Here is a 21,756-nt window from a genome sequence, read left to right on the forward strand (position 1 = left end):
TTATTATCCTGATAAAGGCTGTTGTTTTACAATAAAAAACCCTTAAAGAAAGCTTATCACTACAAAATGCCTGGAAGCAACAACTTATTTTTAAACTGCAACTAGTGCTGGTGTGACAGACGTTTCAAATACAACACTAATATAACGCAGCCGTTTTTTTTATTTTTACCTGTACATGTTGAAAAATGCAAAACAGATTAAATGAGAATATGCCTAAATTATGATAAAAGTACAAAAAGTAGACAGAGACACTTAACAAATATGAACCAAGATTTCCGAAATCTGAATAAAATATTAGTTGAATGTTGTTATAAAACAAAATGCGCGCACAAAATTGCCTAAAATGAATCCAATACAGGGAAAGAAGGCACAAAACACACAAAAAGTGTAAAAACAAAGCTGAATACATTGACAAAGTTTACTGTCCACAGAAAAGGTTGATTTGACGTTAGTCTGTTGCCAAAAAAACAGAATCCGAAAACAAAAATTCTTCTTTTAAACTTTGATTGTTGCCAGAAACACTCTCGTCAAAAGTTTCAGCCATGATCACATTTTTTTCTTGATTTTGTACTTTTTTTTAAAAGAAAGACACGAAAAAACGGGGCGCAATGAAACATAAAACCGTAGTCAATCTGGCCGGCTGCTACTTCTCACTTACATACCCATTGTTTGCCAGTGTTGCCGCATGCCCAAGCAGTGTTGACCTCCAATCAACTGCAGCTAAATTTTCATGACATCTGCAACTAGACCCTGGTGACATTAGCAACACAGGGAATACACTTTAAATTATAAATAAAAATATCAAAATTAGTGTAAATATTTAAATTAAAAAAATGAACTATAGTTTTATTGTTGATTTTTTATTTTTAAAATTTGATTAGCATTTTTAGTACATTTTTGTAGAAATTTTGTCTTAGTAAAAATGTTGCATTTTTAAGAATTTTTGTAAAATGTTGTTACAGACTCATAACAATCTATAAAATGAAAAAAGTACAAAAACCTGTATGGGCATCATGTTTCTTGTCATCTGTGGTTAGAATGAGTTCCAATTCTGTTGCATTTGTTATTTTGATATTGAAATGAAAACAGAACGTTCATATTTAAGTCAATAGAGAAATATCAAGAATTGAAGAATAGATATATATGAAGAATAGTTGATTTATATTTTTTTGATTAATTATGCAGTTTTTGTGTAAAATTGGTATACTCTCGGCGAACCTTAAAGTTTGGTACGACTGCTATTAAAAAAAGGATAAAAAAATAAGCAATCAAAAAAATCGAAACAATCAAAAGATTATAAAAATCTAAATTATCAAAAAAATTCGCTTACTTGGTTTTTAGTTTAATGTTGTCTTTGAGAAGTGGGACAGTTCGAATATGAGACGGAGAGTCGGACAATTCACTTCCAGATCTCTGCTGAAAAACACTAAATCGTTTTGAGGTAGAAACACAGAATATGAAAAAAATGTTTAAATAAAAACTTTTTTTTGAAATATTGCACATTTTTTAAAGAAAGTACACGTGACTCCAGGCCATCTATAGATAGTCTCCAAATAAAAAAAAAACACTAGTTCGATCTAATTTAGGGGCCACTGGCATACATTATATCATGGCAGTGCCAGTATATCATATCATAATGGTATATTATAATGAGTATGATCGCACATTGGGTGATTTTACCCCGCTCCCAATAGTTGAACTTCTCTGGGGGCTGAACAGTTTGTTGTGGATCTGTACAAGCTCCGGTTGGATGGGTGAATGAGGCCTTTTTAGGGAACTCCCCTTAAGATCCATGGGCTGTGGAAAAAATACAAAATTTTACAAAAAAAAATATATAAAGGCAAAAATTTAAAATCGTTTCATTTTATAACATTTTTTCCTACTAATAATATATTACAAATAAACTTAAGACAATTTCCACATACCTCCGAGTGAGTTCTCATCGTATGCATGTTGTGTAGGTTTCCAGGGTTGGCTTGCCTGTGTCCCATCTGTATAGGGACATGGCTTGGAATTTGCTGGTACGCCTGGTAGCTTGGGATTTGTTGTATAGTGGTGAATGGTGTTACCATAACATGGTTCCTGTTTATGGTTTGAATTGGGTGCTGGGTTTGGTAGAAAGATGGAATCTGAGAGACCTGGAACGTAATGTTTCAGTTAAAACTGTATATGAATAAACTTAAAAAAATTCAACAATTTCTGTTTATAGGGGATTTTAGAATTTTCTGAGAGTTTTTTTTTGTTTTGTACAAATTAAATGGGCTACCTCATGCCCTGTGTCAAATTAAATAACATTTTTTGCATGCATGAAATACAATAATATATAAATGTAACTGTTAGTTATATATCTGGCATTAACATTCCAAGCAAACCTTACTAGGCAGGTCATATAACTGACTTTAAAGTGGTAAATGTCAGTCTAGAAAATTGCATTAATAAAGTGCTTGACCAAAACTATAGACAGACTTGTTAAAAAATACTTGAACTACTAATTTATTTGTTTAGAACTGCTTATTTTTATAAGCTATTGTTATATTTGTTACCTGGTTGGTGGAATATATTGTATCAGATGAAGACTGATGATGAGCAGAAGTATGTCGTGATAATACAGGTATGGTTTGTATATGCATCGGTGTTGTGTGATTGGACTCCATTGGACGGACGTGGTTCATTCGCGAGTTGTTCACTGTGGGTATGGCAGATGCCAGCGGAGACGGGGCACGCTTTTCTGAAGTTTTGTAATTTTTTTTCGATTTTATCTCATTCCGGTGGACAGTTATTGTCCGAGTGATTCCGAATTCAGAAGATTTTGTTTCGACCGTTGAGGAGGGTGAATCGGATTTTTGAGGCTTGCTGGGGGATGTGACCATTGGGGTGTCGGTCGACGTGCACGGGGCTGCCGAAGATGCCGTGGGCTCTTCTGGTGGCGGGGTCGGGGTCTGAACGCGCGACACTTCGGAGTCAATGGATGTCATTGACACGTTATTAAGTGAGGTATTGGTGCTGTTTACGGGGGATTCAGTTCGAATATTGCTGTTGGTGAGGTCGTTGGAAGAAGGACTCGACGCCATGACAACTGCAGCGTGCGCCTGGAGAAAATTTGTAATCAGTATGAATTAGAGATAGGAAAAAGAGGAATCGTTCAAATACAAATAGAAAATTGTCAAAATCCCCCCAAAAAAATAAAATAAGACAGTTTAAAGAGAAGAGGAATTAAAAAATAATAAAATAATTCATAAAAAAAGATTTTCGCACTAAAAAAACTCTAAAATTTATAGAATAAAAATAATTTATATTTATATTCATTATATAAATATATTTATTATATAAATATTTATATTCATTATATAAATATATATATAATGTTAATTTTTTAGTGTACAACTTTAATCCAAGTCTAATAAAAAATATGTACTATTTTATTGAAAAGAAATAGTTTTCACCTTCTTTCTTGATAAAGATGATTTGCTTGATCTTCGGATGGTGGCAGCGATGCTCTCAGGAAGATACTTTGGGAGTTGGCTCCTCCGAGAATAAGTGGCTTCAACCTGAAGGGAAAATCGTGTACCCTGGTATGGTTTTCTCGGCTACTGACTAAACGAAGTCGGTCGTGGTTACTATTGGTTATCGCATGTTTTTTCATGCGCCTCAAATTGAGGCCTCAAGTCATTAGTGTTTTGATAAGATAAAACAAATCAGAGGAGCCAGCAATGTAAATTAGAAGTTAATAAGTTATAATGTTAAATAATCACCTTCATTCCTTCTTTAAAGACCTTTGAGTTGTGAGCTTGTCTGTGCAAAGTGTCAGTGAACGCCTGGTATTGAAAAAGTTAAATTCAGAATGATAAACATGAAAATGAATTCTATTTAGTTGGTAAATTTTTTTTTGATTTTTAATTTTTTAGGCAAGAAAATAAATTGAATTAGTATAAAACAGACGTTTATTTTTTGTACTATAGCAATTCTAATAATTCACTTCTATATTTCCTGGTAGCTAAAACTGGTTAAACAATCCTTTAAAAATAAAATTTTTTAAAATAACAACACAAATTTGACAAACCGTTATAATGCTATAAAACACCTTGAAAAAATACATTTTTTTTTTTTATTTTATACATTTCACTTTCCACAGTAAAACTTACAACAAAAAGGTTAAAAAATTATGAACAAACTCAACAAAATTTTCATTTAAAAATTTACTTGTGAGACCAAACTGCCCATTATCCTGTCATACCTGTATATCGTGTGTGAGGTTTATGTTGGTGCTTATTAAATCCTTCACGAACCTCAGACCGAGAAACCATCTGTTGACGTACGCTGTCGTGCTACAACAACAACGACAATAAATTAGATGTAGTATTGTTAAAATTGTTATTTAATTTCAGAAAATTTAACGAAAACATGGTTTATTGAGTAAGCTGTTTCTGTAACGTTCATTAAATTACTTTAATTAACCATGATCAATAACATATTTTTGTATTGTCTTCTAAATTACTCTAATTAGCCTTAAACAGCTACATAATAGCAATAATCCATATATTTCAAAAAAAAATAAGGCAGTAGTTTTCAAATTGCAATTTGCAGACCTTATAAATTATTTTTGTTAATTTGTGGCTTTAAATATGAAGGCACCAGAGGTTATAAAAGAATCATTTTTTTTATTGTTTTACACTGGGTTTGACATTCAATTGCTTATTGTGATACTGAAAGCACCAAGCAAGTCTGCTGCAGTCTAAATTAGCCTTTATTTTTGGAACAATGTGCAAGCAAAAACATAATCAAAACAATGTTGAATACCATTATATTTGAAACCATTTAAAATATCGAATAAAAATCAATAAATAGTTAGTAAGAATTGCATAAAACTTTTAAGCCAAAACATTTAAAAAAATAAAACATCATATACAATATATAAGGTGTAATGTTTGTAATGAAATAAAAGTATCCCCCAAAATTAGTTTGGAAAACACTGGTTTAAAAAACTGCAAAAACCGACAACTTACACATCTTTTTCTTTGACTTCCTGAGGATACCCCGTCTGATTAATATGTGCAATCAGTATATAATCATTACGTTCCAGGTACCCGACCAAAATACGGATTTTCGATTCGACGAGACCAGTCCTGTTTGTAAAACAAAGTTTCAATTATTTTTAATTTCAAAAAATGTTTTTCTCAATTTTTGTAACTTGGAAAAAATCCCTATATTTGCTATTTAAAATGAAGAGTGTATTGTTCTTCTGTAAAGAGTATTTTTTTAGTACAAGAACATTTGGCACTTTTTAAAAAATGAGAGACTAATGTAAAATAGTTGGCCACAACCTCAGTAAAATATCTCATTCAATTGGAGTGCTCACAAGCCTATAACATTGCATGTACACCAGGGAAAGAAAAAAAAAAAGATACGTATTTAAAAAAATTGAGGGGGGGGGCAACCCATCGTTCCTCGTTGATGTACACCCATAGTTGACAGTTTAAACTGACCATAAGTTAAAGTTCTCCTGTGACTCTGCGCTTGCCATCAGCACAATGAAATGTTTATATTCATTGAAAAAATTTGGAGTTTCCAGGAGTTTTAACCAACTTGACTTATTCTCGTGGATCTCAGCGGTAACTCGATACCCGTCAATAAACTCCTAGTAAAATAGTAAGCATGTGTTCATGTATAGTACTGAAGTACATATTTCTAACATTTCCTAATCAGGTTTTGAACAATTCCTATAAATCCCATATTTCCTGATCGTGTTTTGAATAATTCACGCTTGTTTAGGGTAGCGGGACTATATTATATAACTCTGTAAATAATCTTTGTTTAGTAACCTATCGAATGGGAAGAGAAAAAGACTTATCCCACTCTACTATAATTAAATGTATGAATGAATGGCATTTATTTTGTGCTTGCGTGGCAATGATATTGTATGTTCTGTTTCATAAACTTCGAGCATGCCTTTACCAGAACATATGTAACTTTGTAGGTGTTTATTTTTGGAGCTTTTTTGTAAGGCTGACAACTTAAACAATAAAATAGGTTGGAGGCTTGGAGCATTTGATCTGCTTGCCCAAGAAAAAATGCACATATTAAATGCAATAAAAGAGAAAATTATGCAATACACCTCCACTAACAACTCTTACACTAGGCCCCCTTATAAAGTAACCTATTCTAAAAAAAATCCACAAATCTTCAAAAAAATGCAAAAACTTCTTACCCCTTTCATTACAGTCAGGGATGACCGGGTAACGTTGTAAGTTGAGTTTTGTTGCGGATATGCGGGGGTTATAATGGGCATGAGGTGAAGTCGGTCCGATGGGTTATAACGGGGATCCCATACTGGTAGGTTAAGGGTGTTGGACTCTTCAGGTTGCTTTAGCAACACTGGACGCGGCCATTCCCTTTGGAATAGTGTTGTTTAGTAAACACATTGATTGAGTAGGATTGTTTTAAATTGATTGTAAGTTCGAAAACAAACGCACAAAAAAATCTATTTAAAAAAAAATCGGTCATTTGAAAAAAACATTTTGAAAAGGACCCTACACATATACTTCTTGCAAAAACCTAAACAAAGTATTACTTTTTAGATAAAATACTCTCTCCTCACAAGTTTAAAAGGACAGCCATATTAGTGATACTACCATACAATTTCCAATCATATTAAACTTGCCGTAAATAATTTTAACTCACCATTGAGAAAACACCCAAAAAAACCTTTGCACCAATGTAGAGGCAATGGCGTTGGGATAAAGCTGGCATGTCCTTGCTACCAGCATGGCCCACGATACACCTCCCAAGTAACCAAGCATGTTACTGTATATTCCTTTACCTAATAAAACAAAAAAATATGTTTTATTTATGCATATAGTAGGGTGGGGAAAAATGGGTTGTCTTTTTATTCTATTTCCTTGTGCCATTTGGTAGTAAACAAAGAACATTTGAAAAATTATAAAACTGCATCTATACGACACCCATAGACCGTTGTTAATTGTTTAGAACACAATCGGGATATTTGGTTATTATGTGCTAAAGGTGTCCCATCTTCCCCCTACCCTACTATATACATAATATTAACTATACCAGGTAAAAACAGCAGCAATATTAGGACATAAATACTTTTAAATTGCATAAAGCATGGAAAATAAACAAATAAAAACAAAAATACTAGATTCAGAATATCATTCTTTACTGTGAGAAGTTCAAACAAAAATCTGTCTCCATTTTTATTAATCTTTAGTCTTTACACATTCTTAATATTTATATACTTTGGAAATTAAGTTTTATATATATATATATATAATACGAATATAAGTTCACTCACGTTTGGCCCATAATTTGATAACTCTCAGAGTAAGTCGAAAGTTTTCAATATTTGGAACAAGATGTAGGATCTCGTCGGTGACTCTACATCCGTTTAAACTCCGGATGCATCGGATGTCCAGGTTCTTGAGGAGGGAATCATCTCGAAGATCTTGGTCTGGAGGAACAACTTGAAGAGCAAGACGAGAGAAGAGGATGTCAATCTGAGGATGAAGGAAGATTAATGAAAGGAACTTTTTTACCATTGGCAATGTGTGGGGTACAAAGAAAGTCATCATAACACGGGTGATTTGTTTCATACACCTTATGGCTCATGACCATTACGAGTTACCACAGATGTAACTTTGTGTGTGAAAATTTAGTGAGCGACTTTTTTATTTTTTTATTTGGCTCGGAATATTTAGACAATCCATAAGTGACCAGTGGTTGAAGAAATTGTTTGTAAGTGTCTTGTATAAGAACACAGTCGGTCACACACACAATAGTGGCATTGTGGCAGCATTAAGCTTTAAACCTGGTTTTCTTTTTGAGGCAAGTTCTCTAACACTGTGTGCCTGTGCAATGATGCAGGTTTAATATCTTATCACCCTGAATAAAGTCTTACGAACGTATTGTTTGTTCAAATGACTGGTCCCACGTTTATACCTAACCTATAGTCCATGAACAACATAACTTTGTATGATCAATAGTATCAAGAGCATAAATTAACAAATTGTAACTTAGTTAACATGAGAAAAATTACCTCAACGCCCTCAAACTTTAACTTGATGACCGGGACAAATGCATCTTCAATTGCCTGCACCAAAACACAAACAATTAACATAAAAAGATTCTATAAATTAACTCAAACAATATACAGTGACAACAGCCACAATATTATTCAAGAAGAAATTGTCCTACTGTTGTTGCTGCGAGGCAGAACACATTACTTGACAGTACAATAAAATTAATGCTTTTTACCAGAAAAGCATGTTTAAGTATTAAGTATAGATTGTGCTAGCTTTAATAAATGTTTGTTAAATATAGTTCTGTCTATACAGTAAAGTCATTGGTTAATTTTAATTACTGTGCTGTTATATTTCCACATACCCTGAGCTCTGACACCTCACTTCTTTCTTTTAAAAGCGTGCAGAAAATGGAGAAGAAATCGGATCTGTTCACATGACGGGGTACCACACATAATGTGTCAATATCGGCACCCTTGGCGCATACACCAAGTCGATATGATCCAAATGTGTACAACTTCCCTCCAGCTGTGTCAATCAAGGATTGGGGCAGTTTCTGATAAAATGGAATGTGTTTATGTACCATATGAGCAACTTTTTCCATTTTTTTTTTAATTTTTAATTTAATATACGAATTAGAGTATCATAAATATTATGTTGATTATTTACTGGCAGGGTGATTTTTGAATTAATGCAAAATATTACGCAAACAGAATCTTACCCTTTCTTCACTGACATTCATAACGAATTCTTTCACTATTTCATTTAATTTTCCAAGGACAATCCGACGAGCTGAATGTTCACTTTCAGATTCAAACACACCATAAGGTTCAATATGTTCGATTAGCTTCTCGGTTAACACTCGGTCTTTTTCCGTCGGCTCAGCTAAACTGATGGGCGACGTAATACCGTATGTCTTGCCCCCCGAATCCATATTGATATAGGCTTTGTATTTACGGACGGTAGAGGTCTTTTCATAACAAATTTTCTAGCAATATCGGAATGTCTGCTAAATGTAAATTTGAAACACTATTACTTTTATAATTCTGAAGAGTAAGACTGAATTTTAAACTAACGTGGTTTTAAATTGTCTACATTAATCCTGCTGCGTGCATAAATATTGCGCAAAAAACATAAATATGACTCTGAACAATGCAAATACTGAAATTAATAAACGGTAAATCGTCCTAACAAGCTGTAACAACTTAAACGTTATACACGATATTTAACAAAGATGAATTCCGAAAAAAAGTGCGCGATTGCTTTCGCCACCGAAATTTCATTGGAGGTTGTAACATCCCTATCTTGAATAAAATATAAAAATATTGTGGCCTGATTTAAACAACTTTGTATCCCGTGTACTGTTTAAACTAAAGTTGTTAACATGTTGAATTTTAAATAATATAATAACTCAAGTATATAAAATTGCACACGTTGAGATTTAATTTTAATTTTGTATTGACAGTGAATACGGCACGATAAGATTAGACCTCCTATTAATCTTAAATCCTATGATGGGTAAAGAAGAAGCACAGTTTCTTTAGTATTCTTTCTTTAACATCAAACGTTTTAACATACCTTAATACACCAAAACAATTTCAACATATTTTACCTCCTTTAGGCTATCTTTATAATTTAAAATTGTAAGTTGATTTCTTCTTATACCCTCTTTTGTTTAATACATCGACCTTACTAAGATCCGTTTTAACTCTACATAGCTTCGTGTCGAACGCAATGCTGAATGATCACGTTGTATTTTGCTATTAATTAATTTATTATTTACTATTTGTTATTATGTATTACTTTATTACCTTTTGTTTTTCTTTAGGTACTGTACGTTACAGTAAAATCAAATATGATTGAGCACTTGGTCGTTGATTCTGGTGCGTTTTTAAAGAATGCGGATCTGCGCTCGCTCGGAGAAAACATCTACACTTGCCAAGAAGTAATAGCAGAAATTAAAGACAAAGCCACTAAACAACGACTTTCCGTCTTGGGGTATGAACTAAAATTTAAACAACCGTCACCTAAATCTATTTTGTGTGTTACGGAGGCCTCTATGAAAACGGGAGATTATACCAGCCTGTCACACACTGATATACTTGTTTTAGCTCTTGCATATGAGCTCACATGTTTACATGAAGGATGTGAAAAAGTAAAACAGCCTGAACCTGTAAGAGGTGTAATTCAAATGGGTAATTCTTTAAAACAAGACATCCAGTTACCTGGTTTTTATTTGCCAAAAAATAAAGGTTCCTCTGATTTTGAACCTAATTCTAATATTTCGGAAGAAATTCAAAGCTTAAAAGACCTAGAAACTAAGGTTACAAAAGAAATTGAAATCCTGGACTTGGACAAAGATGAAAATGACACAAGTGATTTACATGATGAGGAAAATGAAGAGGAAAGTGATAAAGAAGGATGGATCACTCCTTCTACTCTCAGAGAGATGAAAGATCTCCAGGAGGACAAAGATGAGGGAGTTAAAAAGGATGTAAGAGTTGGATGCATCACAACAGATTTTGCCATGCAGAATGTGCTCCTGCAGATGAAAATGCATGTTGTTGCTGTGGATGGTTTACTGGTGAAAACAGTGAGAAGTTATGTTCTGAGATGCCATGCTTGTTTTAATATAACAAAAATAATGACAAAGGTCTTCTGCCCGAAGTGTGGAAATAGAACTCTTAAAAGGGTTCCAGTAGAAGTACAACCAGATGGTACTTTAAAGCTTTTCTTTTCTAGAAACCCAAAGGTTCTTAATCCAAGAGGATTGCGATACTCGCTTCCAATGCCCCAAGGAGGTAAACACTCCAACAATCCAATGTTGTGCGAAGATCAGATTTTTCCACATGACAGGCCAAGCAAGAAAGCATTGCAGAATACCAATGTGTGGAAAGATGATTATGATTGCTCTGTTTCACCTTTTGCGGAAAATGAAATCACCAGCAGAGCTTTCAGGCTCGGCATACGGACAGGAGGCAACAATAGAGGGCGAAAGAGCAACCCTAATGCTGTAGGAAGAAAATTTGTGAAGTCGAGACGTTAAAACTGCATGCTAATAAAATTTAACCAGTGCTGAAACATTTGTTAAAATATAAAGCAGAGATTACATGTATTTTTGTGGTGATTTATAAGAAAGTGTTGCATTAGTTGCTTTGTCTAAAGTAATGTTGTGAATTAACACACAATGACACAACAAATAAACTGAACAAACAACACAAACATAAGGCAAGAGAAAGTCACGTTTATATTTTACAAATATATTAGGCGAGTATACCAGCTTATCAAATCTCCATTCGAAAACAATGATTTCTATAATGTCAAGATGAGTATGGAATTTAAAAGTTCCCTTTTTCTTATGTATGGGTATTTGAGAACATTGTTTTCCTTGTTACAGATAAGGATTACGCACATGAAATATTATCTGACAAACACTGTTATTCAATGTACCAGTGGCCTCCGGTCAGTTATCTTTTGCAAACAACAATTTAAGTACCGACTCTGAGTCAGCGTAATCTGGATTCATTGAGAAAAAGGCGTTTGGCGGGCAATCGCAAATACACCATTCTCCGACGTTTTCCTCAATTTACTAGAAATACCGACAGTTTTTTCCTGCACAGTAGCCCAATCTAGCCAACTAATCAATTAATTATCTTTATCTTTGACTAGTTGCCAACTCATCATGATTGAAATAAAACAAACATACGCGTGCCCTGAGATGTCCGCATGGCGAAAAAGTAACTGCGAACATAAAGAAAGCAAGAAATTTAATATTTTGTATAAAACGCTGTGTTGACATTGATTTTAAAACATTTATTTGATTTTGCATGTAAAACAAACATGCTACTCTTTGCAAAATGCGTCAATCAGTCTAAAAAAATATGGTTTTTACTGAGCTAGCAGAACGGCAGCGGAAGGTTGTGGCTTAAGGTTTTTTTGGCTTGTTTGTTCGTGTTAACATAACCTTGGGTTTCATTATCAGTAATTCTCTTTCAGATTTTGTATTAATGAATAATTAACGAGAGTTGAAACGAAGTAAAAAATTGGACAAAGCGGGAAATTAAGCATCTGATGAACGAAACCAAAAACCAATGAATCAAATCAGTTGAATTTCATTTCATCCATGGTAAATTATTGCGTATATTTAGCAGTGTTTGCTGACAACAAAACTTGGAGAAAATTGGCGCTTATTGCGTCATAATGAACCGTGTCAATGAGGGCTCTGTCGCTACATTCCGTGCCGTGTGCACTTTTTACCTTTAGCATATTGATGTGCAGACGGAACGAAAGTCGTAGCGGGCGCAAAAATTGGTGCATAAATATTTGGAAAACCACTGTTCACTGCGTAAGGACTTTTTCGTGCATGCACAAATGATTCGTATAAGCACGAAATAATTTTAAATGCAAAAAAGGAAAATACAGAAAAACCTTGTTCTAAAAAAGTACATACACCCGAAATAAAATCGACTTTGTAAGCGTTGTTTTCAGCCAAATAATATTAAGCTACCGCGTAGGGGTACCAACATACATGTATAAAAATGGGGCGTGGATCGGGTATCATTCAGTTAAGATTTTTTGCTTAGAACTGTCGGAATCTACCACAGAATAAATCGAGTAGTGGTTGTTGATTTTCGCTTCCGCAGGGAAAGTTACCCCAATCAAGCGTGCTGTGCAAAAAATGCACCCAAGATCGCCCCGTAGCCCAACAACAGTGCAACCACTTTCCAAAAGCGGTTTCCGTGTCCCTCAAACTCTCGTACGAGTACCTCAAAGAACGTGATGTACAGAAAAGTCCCAGTGGCAATTGCTTGCAATATTGCGTTGACCAAGAGCGTCCCACTGCCGTTACCCCCTGCCACCTTGATTATCAACCCGACTGAAATGCCTCCCGGAGACATGAAAGCAAACACCAAGCCGGCGGCGAGTATACGCTTGAATGGTTGGCCGCCTTGAACGAGATTCGTGCCCATGCTCAGTGCCATCAGAGACTTGTGGAAAAGAACCGCAAAAAAAATGGCGAGTAAACTGCCGACTGTGTCCTGCAGGCCCATTGCGATGCCCTCTAGAAAAGAGTGTATTGAGAGTGTAGCAACAAGAAGCAAGGATCGAATCCCGGAATGATCATGCTCTTCCCCATGTTTATGTTCATGCTCTTGCTCTTCCTCTGCGACGTCCATTGTAGCTTGATCGGCGGAGACTTTAAACTTCACCGTTTCACTTCCAAACGAACCGCGGTTCTGTTTCTTCTTTACGCGGGTGTGATGCCACGCGTGCGCACTTTGCTCTGAAAAAAAACGACTATTACTTTTTACATCGATTAAATTGTAAGTTAAACTGTGCACATTTATTTACTTTTCGAGTAGTAATTTAACTTTTGGTATACCGTAGACTAGAACTAGAGCGAGCGAAGCTATAGGGATAGTTTTTATTCTCTTTTCTCGTCTTATTTGGAAACTTTAAAAAACGTTGGTAATTGTTCAAAACACAATCAGGAAATAGGATTTAGGTTTTAACGATATCCCATTTTTATTTCCACACTACTATGTTACTCTTAACGGAGGGAATTCAATCGTGATTTAAAACAAAAATATTATTAAAATTAATCCGCACCAAACTAACAGTCGTTCTTTTTTTCTTTACAGAAAAAAATAAAATTCACATAAACATCTAAACTTGCAGTTTTAAATTATAAAAAAAAATATACTAACCGATGATAAGAATAAGAAAGAGACCGCACGTAATAACGATTTCCGCGATTGGCATTTGCGTTGCTTCTTCTGCACTTAAACTTGTTCCGTTGTTTGCTGGACTGAAAAGAACATAGAAAAATCAGTTTTATTATAACAATCGTTATATATATGTTGATAATAAAGTAGGAATCATTTGAGTACAACGACCATTGTATATATATTTTTAAAATACCCTTATACACATTATATTTCCTGCTGGTGTTTTAAACAGTTAACGACGCTACTTTGGAGTGGCGCGGGCTATACGGACTACGGTTATATAATTTAGTAAATATTCTATTGTTTAGTACCAAATCGTACCATGAAAGTAAACCTTAAAATGTCCCATATTGCCCGATTTCAGTGTATATGTCACGCTAAAAGTAATACAGCGTATACAGACTATATAACGTCGAGAATTTCTCCAAGACTTCTTTAGTCGTGCGTTACCGAAATAAAACGGTAAGTGAACTTAGATTTGTAATTAATTCGGTGCCGATGCGGTTAAAGATACTTGGTGATTGATACCCCTTCTCATACTTGATACGATCGAATCGATTCTCATGAATTATGAACTTATGCAAAGAAAAGTATAACGTTCTTATACTGTACATTATATCTACCTTGTTGATCTTGTTGGCCACGTAACAGAGAAGGTCTCAAAACTCTCACGGATTTCAGGCAAGAGGCCGAGAAAGCTGGTTGCAAGAAAGATCCCTCCAGAAAAACAATTCAAGACACTCATTAACAATTTGTTTCTCTGTCTGATTTGGTGGTTGCTGTTGGATCGAACGACACCATTGCTCGAAGCGCTTTCCAAATTTTCGGTATCTTTGCTACAGCATAATGCGGACCCGCAAATTCCCTTACTTTTCGTTCGGCCTGACCTTGCCTTTCTCGCGGAATATCGAAAACAAAAGTACGGCAAAAGTGCCGCGGTTAAAGTGGTCGCAAGAAGACCAAAAATGATGCCAACCTTTGTCGCAGTGACGTCCATTTTGCCTTTGAAATATTTGCGCCTACATTCAGTTATACCAAAATTAATACTATGCCGAATACACTGTTATAAGTTTCTCCTCACTTCTAAGACAAAGATATCATTATCAGGTCACAAGCTAAAATTAGAGACGGCATTGCGTCATCAAGAGGATGTATTAGCCTACGCACGTCACAATAAGACATAACGCATCCTACACGCTGCACGTATATGGCTTCTAAGAAAAAGCTTACTGTTTACTATTTAACATCAGCTAGAAAATTCGGAACCTCGCTTCTGCACTGCTGCAGCTTGACAGTACAGACTGACAATTTAATTCACGGTATAGCCTCGTAATTACATTTTCTAACAATCACAATCATGTAAATATAACAGACTTATAGTAGTGGCAGACCACTTACACTTATTTACCTTTGCTGGGTAACTGTCTCGCAATAGTGTGAACGTAATGCGTTTCAATACCGCCATAAAATAACCTCGGGCTATTGTGTGAGTTCCGATTAAAACTTATTTGACCCGTAATCCCTCGGACCAGCGTGCTGTTACACTACAACAAAGGCAAGCGGGTAGCTTTAACTAAAGAACATGGTAAGATATCAGCAACTTACAGCAAGTAAGGACAAGGTCGCAATCTTGTTTCCCACATGTTTCCCCGCTTAACCATCGTTGAACTTCACAAGGGTAAACCGTCATATTTACTTATTTTTGGGCAATGTTTTGGTTATTTATGTTACATAACTATATACATTTACAAAAATGTTCAATTATTTCCAATTGTGATGCACCATAAGTGTTTTCCGTATCCTATATTACAACTTTTAAAACAAAAAATAAATAAAGGTCTAAAAAGCAGTTAAAATATGCAGAATATTCGTCTGGCGCCCATGCTGATGCATACATTTCAGTATTTTACGTTTCATCTGGGAAACAAGATGGCGTCAATTGACCATTGTTTTTAAACATTGTCTGTCCTTATACTTGTTGTATGTCTATTTACTTTAGTTTTAACAGGTCACAGCTGGCTGCAGCCGGTTTTAAACAAACGCGTTTATAGTCTAACATTGACAAATAAGGCGAAACAACCCAGCAATAAAGTTTCACGCGTTAATATATTATGGAGTTGATAGACGTGCTGTTCTTAGAAATGATAGAGCCTATCTACCACAAAGTAACACTGGTTAAACGTTTACTCATGCCTCGCATGGCTGCCTTCGCCATGTCTGCTGGAGTTCTGTCGAGAGCTGTAGTTAACAGATTTATACACAATAACAAGTCAAAGAAGGCTGTTCACTAACTTTCAGCGTTACAAACGCAAACAGCAAGCTGTCAACCGAATTACCTTGAGCAAATTGTCTAAATACTTCCGGCAACACACAGTGATCAACACATGTTAATTCGATGATAAAACCTGTGAATAAACGCGTGGTGCGTTGGTAAAACCTTGAATAAACCGCGTGGTAACACGAATTTACGGAAATACGGAATCGACGGAAATCGCAAACCAAATTAAATCTGCAAACTAATTTATGGAGATATGGGAAGAAAACTGTGATATACTTAAAACACAATCCCGTAAATTCATGTATTTTGTAAACTAGTTTGCGGATTTTCTTGTCTTTCCGTATTCTCCAAAATTAGATTGCGATTTCCGTCGTTCCCGTATTCCCGTAAATTAATATTATCCTGTACTTGGAGTGGAGCATGCGCTCCCCCACTATTCTCTCTGCAGCACCAGAGCATGAAGTAAATTATTTTCCCTGGCGGCGTCTTTATCAACAAGTGAACGAGTGAAAAAAGCGAGCATTGCTTTTTTTAGGCATCGGCAGTGTTGCGGACAGCGGTCGTCGTTTTACGGATATTTGCGTTAAACCAACGTCAAACTGTCGCTTTACATACGAGCATAAAATCAAAAATATCAGGAACATGTCACAGCTTTGTGCATTAATTTTGATTTTCTGTTCAAATGCGCATCGTGTAATCAATAATATAAAATATAACTGACAAAACAACGCGGGCATTCGACCGCACCGTGATGGCAACTCGACAGCAGTGAAGATTACATAATGGTAGATTGTAGTTTAATGAAATATTTAAATTATATTTTACTTTTTAGTTATGTAATCACGTATGTTTTTTGCGAGAACTCATTTTGGTACCAATATCGACATTTATTGTTTACGCTCACATACCAGACAACAAAACCACTAACTCAAGCTCAGAGTACCACACACAACGTATTTCTCATGTACGCAACTCTTAGGAACATACACACTTTATACCAACGCGAATATTGATATACCAATTCATGGACTCTGCCCTTTTGAAGTTAAAAAGACTACCGTTTCCTGCATTACGGCCTTGTCTATTGTAATCTGCACAGCTAAATCACCTAATGCAACAGAGGCTAAAATTTTCGCTGAAATAAACAACCTGTCCTGTTCACGCGTATCAATCCCTTTGAAACTTTAAAAACACAATTCAAAGGTCCCGTACTTCCGTAAACTATAGGAACGTATTCAATTGAAGGCCACAACAAGCCACGGTGCATTACCGTTAGCACCACAGAAATCAATTAGACTTAAAGGGGGCAATTGAATATCCGTACAAATCGTTCGAACAAACGAAGTTAGTAACAATGCAGATAACTTGTACTACAGTATAACCTTTTACGCTAATATACTCAAAATTTACAGTGTTGTAGGTGCGTAACATAAATATAGTGCGGTGGGGGGACATGGGACACCTCATCATTCTATTTTCTCGTCACATTTGGTAGTAAACTAAGAAAATACAAATAATTTTAAAACTGTATTCTCACGACTTTTATAGACCGTTGTTAATTGTTTAAAATATGATCAGGATTTAAATATTCTGTACTAAAGGTGTCCTATCTCCCCCTACCCTCAACTATATATTTGATCAACAAATATATTCGGACACAGCACTAGACTAGCCTTTTATAATTCTAGCTTAAACTCCAAAGCCAATAAAGGCCATTTAATTTATGTTACTACATATTGTGGTTACTTCTGCAAAAAAAAACATACTGAAAGTCGCGCGCCAGTTAAACGTACTATACTTGACAATATAAACTATCCGAATTAATCCAACGTTTCATAAATACACGTGCAAGTATTTTGGGTTAGCTAATATATAAATCAGTTTAAAGTTGGTGCTTTTCTGATGGTAATAACTCATTCTTGACGTTTAAAATTGTATTATTCTAACACAAAAAAATAATGACATGTCGTATTTATATGCTTTATTACCTATTCTATAGTTGACAGCTATATAGTAGAGTGGGGTATGATGGGGTACCGTTAGTACCTAAAGCTCACATTTTCGTATATCGTGTGTTTTGACAACTAACAACGCTCTATTTATAGCCATTTGGCTATGGAAGTATGATTTCGTCGTAAATATTCTTATTTTTGAATCAAATGCGCCAGGAAAAACAACGAAATCCTGGACCATCTTACCCCAATCTACAATATGCATTTGCATGTGTACAACCAACTGAAAACACCACCTCAAGTCGCGCGGTTCCACTGATTACGTCGCGGTAAGCCAACACTAAAAGATATCGATTTAAACCCTGCTTATCTCGTTCACGGACCAGGTACAGCATGGCATGGTTAACTAAAGGGTAATTTAAAACGGCAGTGATTAAAACCGACCGCCTACCATGTAAATAATTGGCCGCTTCTATATCAATGCCTTTCAGATTAAGCCCGTGTATCCATTATAATGAAAAACATTGATCAATTTAAGTATTCAGGCAAATGAAAAACAAAAAACGAGTGGATATAATCAATACTTATATTCGGTACATTGATTGCACTATACAGACGAAGCCAACGATCTGATGGCTTTTGCAGTATCTCATCTAGATTATAATGGACTACGATGTTGATATAGTGGTGTCTATTTCCGAAACCGTATTCTGCCCTATTGAATGCGGATATTACAAATGATCAACTGATCATAAGCCCGTGACTCTAAAATAGCGTTGTTATTTGTTAAAAACCACGAACACAAAATATGGGTTTTAGATGCTACCGGTATGTCATCTTACACCACAGTACTATAATACACCACAGGTCTCTGCATTTCTTAGATATGAAATTCCATTTTTCAATAATTCATTTGATCTAAACCTTTCCAATCTGCATAAAAGATTTCGCTTAAATTTACAACTTTAATTGATTGAGTATGAAAGCTTGTCTCGGTATGTTAAGACCGACATGCCATATCTTTCTCCAATTTACAGACAATCGTAACAATATATCCAGAACTTATTCGATCGAAATGTCTCCTTATACTCGTTATTGCAAACAATGTATCGATCGTATTACCGATATGTATTGTCTTTCCTTGACAAAGTGAATAAAGAAGATCTTGGCCTCCCAACATTTAATATCGACCTTCTTATTCATGTTACGCCAAAACATATATAGGCTACACCACGTTAATTCATTAGTGGCGAAATTAACACGATTAGTGTCTTTCCCACGACACAGCCATCAAAAATTAAACCAAACGAATACCCATAACAGTCAAATAATGAGCCAAATTCAAATGCTGTCAACCCTGGGCTATATTGGCTATTTGGGTATCTTTTTTATAAGGAATTTTACATGGTTTCACGTTCACACATACTTGGTATACCTTTTTCAGATGCAACTTCTCGCCTGCATAAAAAATGCACACCTGCCGACTGCTTTCTGTTTAAAATAATATGTTAAATGTTGGGAGACAAACGCCTTTCATATGGTATATTACGGAATTCACAAAAATCACGGCCTCTGATATTTATAAGTATATTGTATAGGCAAATTCGGTAATCTCGGTATTTAAAGGCTAGAAGTAGCGGGGAGTGGGGACAGCATACACATACAGTCATACACAGTATACACACGGACACCTAATAAAACTACAGGTTGCATGCAGTTGCAAACGGTTGCAGATGTTTTGGTTATTTCGACCAGAAACGCTACGCGGCCACGTCCAATAGATGTCAAATGACGATACGAGATACGAGTGTAACAAACCAACTTTTGGTCCGATACCTCGAATGGCTTTTGAGTTATGTTCAAAACACCATTACGCGGTTGCAAAGGGTTGCAGATATTTTGGGTATTTCGATAACTCAAAAACCATTTGCAACCTGTAGTTTCATCAGGAACCCCAGTACACACACGTAACCTAAATCACTCGAGTGGAACCTATCCAAACTCCAGTCCTCCAGCAGCGTACACCAAGGTGATCCTAGAATACAGATATTTTAGCGGCCATTTTCGATACCTTCTACTGGTGCCACCAACCTAAAATTTGGACACTGTACTAACTAGACCCCAGCGGTACCGAATCTAAAATAAAAAATAAAAATTTCGAAAAAATATTAATTATGAATATTAATATTCGTCATAAAAACATATTTATAGAATTTTCTCCCGTTCCAGCTTCGAATATGTTATAGCGCTACGTAATAGCTACAAAATAAAACATTATTTTCTTTAAAAAAGTGCGGGGATAGATGTTAAATATAAAAAAGTATGATCATAACTCGAATCATATAAATATTATATTTTCGATTTTTTTTGCGAAAATATAACTCACGCATACATCTATGTAGGTCACTAGCATGTTATCCCCATCGAAAAAAAAATTAATTTCAATTTTTTTTTATAACTGAATATTAATATTCGTCATAAAAACATATTTATAGAATTTTCTCCCGATCCAGCTTCGAATATGTTATAGCGCTACGTAATACCTAAAAAATGAAACATCATTTTCTTCAAAAAAGTGCGGGGAAGGGTTCAGAATACAAACAAGTATGAGGGTCATAACCCGAATCATACAAGTATTAAATTTTAAAATATTTCGGCGAAAATATAACTTACGCATGCATCCATGTAGGTCACTCACATGTTATCCCCATCGAAAAAAAAATTAATTTCAACTTTTTTTTATAACTGAATATTAATATTCGTCATAAAAACATATTTATAGAATTTTCTCCCGATCCAGCTTCGAATATGTTATAGCGCTACGTAATACCTAAAAAATGAAACATCATTTTTTTCAAAAAAGTGCGGGGAAGGGTTCAGAATACAAACAAGTATGGTCATAACTTAAATCATATAAATATTAAATTTTCGATTTTTTTCGCGAAAATATAACTTACGCATACATCTATGTAGGTCACTAGCATGTTATCCCCATCGAAAAAATAATTAATTTAATTTTTTTTTAAATTTGAATATTAATATTCGTCATAAAAATATATTTATGAAATTTTCTCCCGATCCAGCTTCGAATATGTTATAGCGCTACGTAATACCTAAAAAATGAAACATCATTTTCTTCAAAAAAGTGCGGGGATGGATGTTAAATATTGCGGAGAGTATTAATTACTCGAATTTCGTGTTTATATATTTTTTTTGCACGAACAAACAGGTTTATCTTCCTTTCCTTTAGACATTCATTATTGTCTGCGATAATTCGACAATAAAAGGCGCTAATCTTAGAGGCTTCAAGAACAAACAATCCTTTGTATTAATTGAAACAAATAAATTAAAATTCTTGGTATATTTCCAGGTACGTAAGTACGGACAGGATAACCGTAAATAACCCGAAATACGAGTAATTAATTCTCTCCGCAATATTTAACATCCATCCCCGCACTTTTTTGAAGAAAATTATGTTTCATTTTTTAGGTATTACGTAGCGCTATAACATATTCGAAGCTGGATCGGGAGAAAATTCTATAAATATGTTTTTATGACGAATATTAATATTCAGTTATAAAAAAAAGTTGAAATTAATTTTTTTTTTGATGGGGATAACATGTGAGTGACCTACATGGATGCATGCGTAAGTTATATTTTCGCCGAAATATTTTAAAATTTAATACTTGTATGATTCGGGTTATGACCCTCATACTTGTTTGTATTCTGAACCCTTCCCCGCACTTTTTTGAAGAAAATGATGT

The 21,756-nt window shown here is 34.9% G+C and overlaps 3 protein-coding genes across 7 annotated transcripts; 1 reads left to right on the forward strand and 2 right to left on the reverse strand.

Annotated features, from left to right (window-relative positions):
• Positions 1-142: 142 nt before the first annotated feature.
• On the reverse strand, positions 143-9,238 carry LOC149728742 (poly(A) polymerase beta-like). 4 transcript variants are annotated; one of them, XM_089887988.1, is made up of 17 exons: positions 8,755-9,238; positions 8,398-8,589; positions 8,051-8,104; positions 7,310-7,511; positions 6,679-6,817; positions 6,206-6,389; positions 5,484-5,635; positions 5,004-5,123; positions 4,235-4,325; positions 3,753-3,815; positions 3,444-3,548; positions 2,544-3,089; positions 1,926-2,138; positions 1,681-1,797; positions 1,331-1,413; positions 1,001-1,051; positions 143-750 (listed from the first exon to the last, which is right to left on the reverse strand). In XM_089887988.1, exons 1-16 carry the CDS (start codon positions 8,965-8,967, stop codon positions 1,024-1,026), a joined length of 2,502 nt encoding a protein of 833 aa, XP_089744114.1. In that variant the 5' UTR covers positions 8,968-9,238; the 3' UTR covers positions 143-750; positions 1,001-1,023. The 4 variants fall into 4 exon arrangements, with proteins under 4 accessions (XP_089744114.1, XP_089744113.1, XP_089744111.1 ...); XM_089887987.1 differs by having other exon boundaries at positions 1,331-1,416; XM_089887985.1 differs by having other exon boundaries at positions 1,331-1,416; positions 1,666-1,797.
• A 597-nt stretch (positions 9,239-9,835) lies between these two features.
• Positions 9,836-11,144, forward strand: LOC149728743 (RNA-binding protein NOB1-like). Its single transcript, XM_089888018.1, has one exon. The coding sequence runs from the start codon at positions 9,889-9,891 to the stop codon at positions 11,077-11,079; it is 1,191 nt and encodes a 396-aa protein (XP_089744144.1). The 5' UTR covers positions 9,836-9,888; the 3' UTR covers positions 11,080-11,144.
• An 874-nt stretch (positions 11,145-12,018) lies between these two features.
• LOC149728744 (zinc transporter ZIP1-like) lies at positions 12,019-16,457 on the reverse strand. Of its 2 annotated transcripts, XM_089888025.1 has the most exons (4): positions 15,368-16,457; positions 14,386-15,306; positions 13,742-13,842; positions 12,019-13,317 (listed from the first exon to the last, which is right to left on the reverse strand). In XM_089888025.1, exons 2-4 carry the CDS (start codon positions 14,757-14,759, stop codon positions 12,692-12,694), a joined length of 1,101 nt encoding a protein of 366 aa, XP_089744151.1. In that variant the 5' UTR covers positions 14,760-15,306; positions 15,368-16,457; the 3' UTR covers positions 12,019-12,691. The 2 variants fall into 2 exon arrangements, with proteins under 2 accessions (XP_089744151.1, XP_089744150.1); XM_089888024.1 differs by having other exon boundaries at positions 14,386-16,457.
• Positions 16,458-21,756: the final 5,299 nt, after the last annotated feature.

Source organism: Ciona robusta, chromosome 11, assembly GCF_009617815.1.
Source record: "Ciona robusta chromosome 11, ASM961781v2".
Taxonomy (NCBI): Eukaryota; Metazoa; Chordata; class Ascidiacea; order Phlebobranchia; family Cionidae; genus Ciona; species Ciona robusta.